The sequence below is a fragment of the Brassica oleracea genome, chromosome C9 (genome assembly GCF_000695525.1).
Source record: "Brassica oleracea var. oleracea cultivar TO1000 chromosome C9, BOL, whole genome shotgun sequence".
Lineage (NCBI taxonomy): Eukaryota > Viridiplantae > Streptophyta > Magnoliopsida > Brassicales > Brassicaceae > Brassica > Brassica oleracea.
The window spans coordinates 47276607-47283083 of record NC_027756.1 but is presented as its reverse complement, the minus strand read 5'-3'; the positions used below and the strand labels follow the sequence as shown (position 1 = coordinate 47283083).

At 43.6% G+C, this 6477-nt stretch overlaps 1 protein-coding gene and 1 pseudogene across 1 annotated transcript; both read left to right on the top strand.

Moving 5' to 3' along the window:
• The window catches only part of LOC106316890, a 7932-nt pseudogene extending 7178 nt beyond the window's left edge, over positions 1 to 754 (top strand).
• Positions 755 to 5381: 4627 nt separating this feature from the next.
• On the top strand, positions 5382 to 5933 carry LOC106315201 (uncharacterized mitochondrial protein AtMg00810-like). The gene has a single exon (XM_013752950.1). It carries the CDS (start codon positions 5382 to 5384, stop codon positions 5931 to 5933), a length of 552 nt encoding a protein of 183 aa, XP_013608404.1.
• The last annotated feature ends 544 nt before the right edge of the window (positions 5934 to 6477 follow it).

Genomic DNA, 6477 nt, shown 5'->3' with positions numbered 1-6477 from the left:
AGTGTAAAAATGAAGTAATAAGAAACAAGATGGTGGGTTAAGGTCTCAAGACAATGGAGATGCCACTACAAGGGACAAGCATGCATGGTGGGTTAAGGTCTCAAAACAATGAATTATTAGTTTATCATATCTCATCTACCATTTACCATACTTGTAACCACTATATATATGAGATGTTCTCATAAGCAAATCAATCAAGTGAATAAGATTATCCTTCTTTACTCTCTCTCTTTTTCTCTCTCTCTTGTTCTTCACTATGTTCTTTAATTTCTAACAGTAAGGAGTATAAAACGATGATGATGATGATGAATCTTCTGTCTTTTATTTCCTTTTTGATGCATTGTGTTCTTTTTGTTGTTGAGCAGCTTGAGGAAGGCGAAAAAGATTTGGTTAGGAGCCAAGAATACAAATATTGTATGTACAAGTAAGTTTTACAAGAGGCATTCATGCATATATTCTCTCTTTGGTTCTTCGGAACTTGATGAATCAGTTAGTCGGAGGACCAAACATGATTATTTTAAATGTTTTAAGTTCCTTTATTTCTCATTCAATCCGCATGAATCATATGTAAATATTGATCTGTTTTCTTCTGCAGGTCTTCGCTAGGGGAAAGCCTAGATGGTATTCGAGGCAGCTATTTGATGGAATCAAACAAGACTCTTTGATTGTGTAGAAACAAAACTCTCTCTCTCTCTCTCTCTCTCTTTAATTGTGTAGAAACTAGAGCACAGTTGTGTAGCTTACCAATCAAAACTATGAGAAACTTTGCTTTTAGATTGATTAGATTTGGTTAAACAAACTGAGCGACGCATAAGAACAAGAGAGCTCAAACTACTGAGATCACACAACACAGCCCTAAAAGAATGAACTCTAAGAATTAAACAGGAATCATTCGTGGCAGTTTACAGACGCTCCCCTTGCTCACGAGCAATAGAAGCCGAGAGGATTCCAAGGTCTCGATGTATAACAGTTAACGCGGCTTCACACTCGGACACAATTCTAGTTACAGAAGACGGCTCTCCAGCTACTGTTCCTGATGATCCAATCGATAGTGCTGCATGCGAGTCTCTTAAGTTCTTCAAGTTCCCTAGGAACTGTCACCAACCAGCACACAAACATTGTTTTACCAGAAGCATTGTATAACATGATCAAAAGATATTAAGATAGAAGGAGACATTTGTGGTTGGTTACCTTGAGAAGCATATTATATGCCTCCAGCAGACGGTTTGCAGCAGGACCAAACCCATGAAGCTGAGGCACTTCCATCATGTGATCCACGGACGGATTTCCTACAAGATCAATGCATACAGATGATAATGATACAGCGGTTCATGTTCTAATTTAAGGAAAAGCCAAGTCAAATCATAAAGATATATTTTAAGACAGATTGATAGAGGAAAATAGTTGTACTTATTAGCATATATTTCATATCTATTGTAAGCTAATCTAGGGTTGATAGGGAGAGAGCACGAAAACACAGTACCTTTGTGTAGATGGTGTTGAAAGCTCTAGCAGTTTCAAGAAACGATTCTAAACGAGCCCTTAGTTCAGATTCCACTTCTGCACATTCTTCGTCAGGGTTGTAGGCATGCTTAAAAGAAGAAACCAAGGAGCAAAAAAACATGTTTAACTCAAACAATCTGGATCTTATGTCAAAATACATTCGACTAAATTCAGTGTTACATGTAAGTAGCACAATACCTCTGTCTCAGAAAACAGAGTTGAAGCGTAAGGAAGTCAGTAACAAGATGGGCTCAGGAGTGGACAACAATCAGATGAGAATGTTGGGCCTACCACAAAGTCAAAGCCCATCTCAACCAAGTCAATGAAGAACGCACCAAACGTAAGAGCCACTGCAACACTCCAAATACAGAGCTGTAAGAGTACGGCTCTAAAGGAGAAAGAGCCCGCTGGAGTTGTGGTCCTTCACAACCAATTCAAACCGTTGGCTACTTGAATCCAAAGGATACAATCGTGACACGTGCAAGAAGATAAAGAGATGTCACCTAGGGCTTTAGAGAAACTCTAGCCTTATATATCTTGTAAAGGAACAATCTTTGTAACCAAGTTTTGGAGATTAAGTAATACAAAGTTTTCCTATACTTCACATGGTATCAAAGCTTTGAAACCTTCATCGGCGCTGTCATGGCGGAAGCTCAAGATCCTTATCCGTTTCCGGCGAAAATCCATGTCTCAAGTTCAGTTACTCTAAAGCTCAACGAGAGCAACTATCTCCTCTGGAAGACCCAGTTTGAAGCTCTTCTTAGCAGTCAGAAGCTTTTGGGGTTCGTTACCGGTCAAACACCCGCACCAGCTGCTACCGTTACTGTCGTCGTTGATGAAGTTCCTGTCGTAAATCCGAATCCAGATCTTGAAGCCTGGAAGTGTACGGATCAACTCGTGAAGTCATGGTTGTTTGGGACTCTTACCGAAGAAGTTTTTGGTTATGTCCACAATCTAGAGACATCTCAAGATGTGTGGTTATCTCTGGCCGACAACTTCAACAAAATCTCTGTGGCGAGAGAGTTCGATCTCAGACGTCGTCTCCAACTTCTCAACACTCGTGGTAAAGACTTCTTAGTGTACTGTAGAGAGTTTCGAGCCTTGTGCGACCAGTTGAGTTCCATCGGTAAACCAGTGGAAGAATCCATGAAGATCTTTACTTTCCTCAATGGTCTTACCCGTGACTATGACCCTATCTCAACCGTGGTCCAAAGCTCCATGTCTCGCTTCCCACCCCCGACATTCAGTGATGTAGTCTCAGAAGTCACAGGGTTTCACACTTGTCTCCAGTCCTATGAAACTCCAGCTGATGTGACCCCTTTCACGGCGTTTCAAACTCAGCGTCTGGTAACAACAACAACTACACAAGAGGTCGTGGAGGTTACAACTCTCGCTTTGGAAACAGAGGAAGAGGGTGTGGCTACTCAACTAGAGGTCGTGGGTTCTCTCAACAAGTCAACTCCAGTGGTTGGAATCAGTCTCAGTCGCACTCCGACAATAGGCCAGTCTGTCAGATTTGTGGAAGGACTGGTCACTCAGCTCTCAAGTGCTGGAATCGGTTTGACAATGCCTATCTGAGTGATGACATTCCCAAGGCCCTTGCAGCATTTCAAATGTCTGATGAGAGTGGCAAGGAATGGCTCCCTGACTCAGGTGCGACAGCTCATATTACCTCAACTCCGTCTACTCTTCAGAACGTTGCACTCTATCACGTCTCAGAAACGGTTCTAGTTGGGAATGACAATCAGCTTCCTATCACTCATGTTGGTTCCACGGTCATCAACACTCCTCAAGGTAGCATTCCATTACTTGATGTCTTGGTTTGTCCTGACATTCAAAAGTCTTTATTGTCAATATCTAAACTCTATGATGACTATCCTTGCGGTGTGTTTTTTTGATTCTAAATGGGTGTATGTAATTGACTTACAAACTCAGCGAGTGGTGACCAAAGGACCACGACATGAGAATCTGTATGTCTTGATGAACTCCGAGTTTGTTGCTTTCTATTCAAACAGGCAGGTGACTACAAGTGACTCAGTGTGGCACCGACGATTAGCTCATGCAAACTCGCAGATTCTTCAACATCTCCACAACAGCAAGGAAATTACTATGAATAAGAGCAGAACATCAACCATTTGTGAGCCTTGGCAGATGGGAAAGAGTTCCAAGTTACCCTCTTTTACTTCTTTGTCTAATACTGTGGCACCCCTTGATCGATACACTGTGATCTTTGGGGACCATCACCTATTGTATCGAATCAAGGTTTCAAATATTATGCTATTTTGGTTGATGATTACTCCCGGTTTGCTTGGTTGTATCCTCTTAAAGCTAAGTCTCTGATTTCTTCCAAGTCTTTGTTGCCTTTCAAAAACAAGTTGAAAACCAGTTCAGTAACAAGATCAAAGCCTTTCAGAGTGATGGTGGTGGTGAATTCACCAGTCTTCTCCTCCGAAAACACTTTGCGGCTCATGGAATTCACCATCAGATTTCAATCCCCTCAACGCCTCAGCAAAATGGTATTGCTGAGCGAAAACATCGCCACATCACTGAACTGGCTCTGGCCATGATGTTCCAGAGTACTGGGTGGAGGCTTTTTATACAGCTAACTACGTTAGCAACCTTCTTCCCTCTTCCGCTGTGGGCTTCAAGACACCATTTGAGTTACTCCACAAACAAAAACCCGACTATTCCTTCCTGAGAGTATTTGGTTCTGCGTGTTATCCCTGTCTCCTACCTTACATGCACAAAAAGTTCGATCCTCGGTCTCTTCAGTGCATCTTTCTTGGCTATCACGCTCAGTACAAAGGGTACAGATGCTTATACCCTCCAACTCGGAGAATATATCGATCACGCCATGTCATATTTGATGAAGATATATTCCCCTTCAAGCATCGCTACAAGGACTTTGTTGAGCCCCACTCTACTCCACTTCTCAAGGCGTGGCAAGCAGCTCCTTCTATTCCTCACTATCTTCCTTCAGCTTATGTACCACCGATCCCTTCCCTCCACAAAGACCATACTCCTACTTCCCCTGAGGTACAAGCTGAGGAACGTCCTTCCCCTAATCACTCTGAGGAACCCTACGAAGTCTCTGACTTGTCACCTTCTCCTGAGGCTCCTACTGTTGTGCGTACTCATCCAATGACCACACGACTACAAAGTGGGATCAGCAAGCCAAACCCACATTATGCTCTTCTCTCGAGTAAGGTTATTCCAGACATACCAAAGACCACAGCATCGGCTTTGAAGCATGAGGGCTGGAACAATGCAATGACTGACGAGATGACAGCTCAACATGACAATGGAACCATGTCTTTGGTTCCACGCAAACCTGAAATGAATGTCTTGGGAATCCGATGGATCTATACTATCAAACTGAATTCAGATGGTACGGTTCTTAAACTCAAAGCGAGGTGGGTTGCCAAAGGCTATGAACAAGAGGAAGGAATCGACTTTGTGGAGACTTACAGTCCAGTGGTGCGCACATCCACTATCAGAGTTGTTTTGGGAGTATTAGTAGCCAAGGGTTGGAAAGTCCGACAACTCGATGTCAGAAACGCCTTCCTACATGGGGAGTTACAAGAAGAGGTGTTTGTTGAAAAACCTCCTGGTTTCGTTGATCCAGCCTACCCTAACCATGTCTGTAAACTCCATAAAGCTCTCTACGGTCTCAAGCAAGCTCCACGGCTTGGTTCAAAAAATTCACCAACTTCCTTCTTGAATATGGCTTCACATGTAGTCCGGCATTTACCTATCATCATGGAGACCAGACCATGGCCTTACTACTATATGTTGATGATGTTTTCGTTACTGGTAACTCTCAATCACTGGTCGGTGATCTCATTAACGCTTTGAGCCTTCAATTTTCCATGAAAGATATGGGCGACATCCACTACTTCCTTGGGATCCAAGCTCAATATCATGACCATGGGCTGTTCGTTAATCAGAGTGCATATGCTGAGGAAATACTCCGTGAAGCTGGCATGGATACAACTAATCCAATGCCAACACAACTGCCAAGCCGTCTGGATGCTGCGTTCAAAGATACTGAACTCTTCTCTGCACCAAAATACTTCAGAAGCATCGCAGGAAGACTACAATATCTTACTCTAACGCGACCTGACATCCAGTTCGCGGTAAACTTCGTCTGTCAACGAATGCACGCTCCGACAGTCACTGACTTCACTCATCTCAAAAGGATTCTCTGCTACATCAGAGGCACCAAAGCTTATGACATATACTTATATAAATGTAGTCCACTCTCACTTATCGCATATAGTGATAGTGACTGGGCGGGTTGTCGCGACACACGCCGCTCCACCACCGGTTTCTGTGCGTTACTAGGATCGAGCCTGGTGTCCTGGTGTGCCAAGCGCCAATCTACAGTCTCCAGGTCGTCCACGGAGGCGGAGTACATGGCCTTAGCCTAGACCGCCACAGAGTTGACTTGGATCAACTTCCTTCTCCATAATGTTAAGGTCCCTCAGCCAAATCCCGCCCTTCTCCAATGTGACAACTTATCAGCTGTCCATCTCTCTTCCAACCCGGTGTTCCATAGCAGCTCCAAACACTTCGAAGTGGACTATCATTACATTTGAGAACGTGTTGCACTTGGTCTGATCAATGTGACTCACAAAGTCAAACCCCATCTCAACCAAGTCAAATGAAGAACCCCATCTCAACCAAGTCAAATGAAGAACAATCAGATGAGGATTGTTGGGCCTACGACAAAGTCAAACCCCATCTCAACCAAGTCAAATGAAGAACGCGCCAAACGGAAGAGGATGTTGGGCCTACGACAAAGTCAGATGAGGATGTTGGGCCTACGACAAAGTCAAACCCCATCTCAACCAAGTCAAATGAAGAACGCGCCAAACGGAAGAGCCGCTGCAACACTCCAAATACAGAGCTGTAAGAGTACGGCTCTAAAGCAGAAAGAGCCAGCTGGAGTTGTGGTCCTTCACAACCAATTCG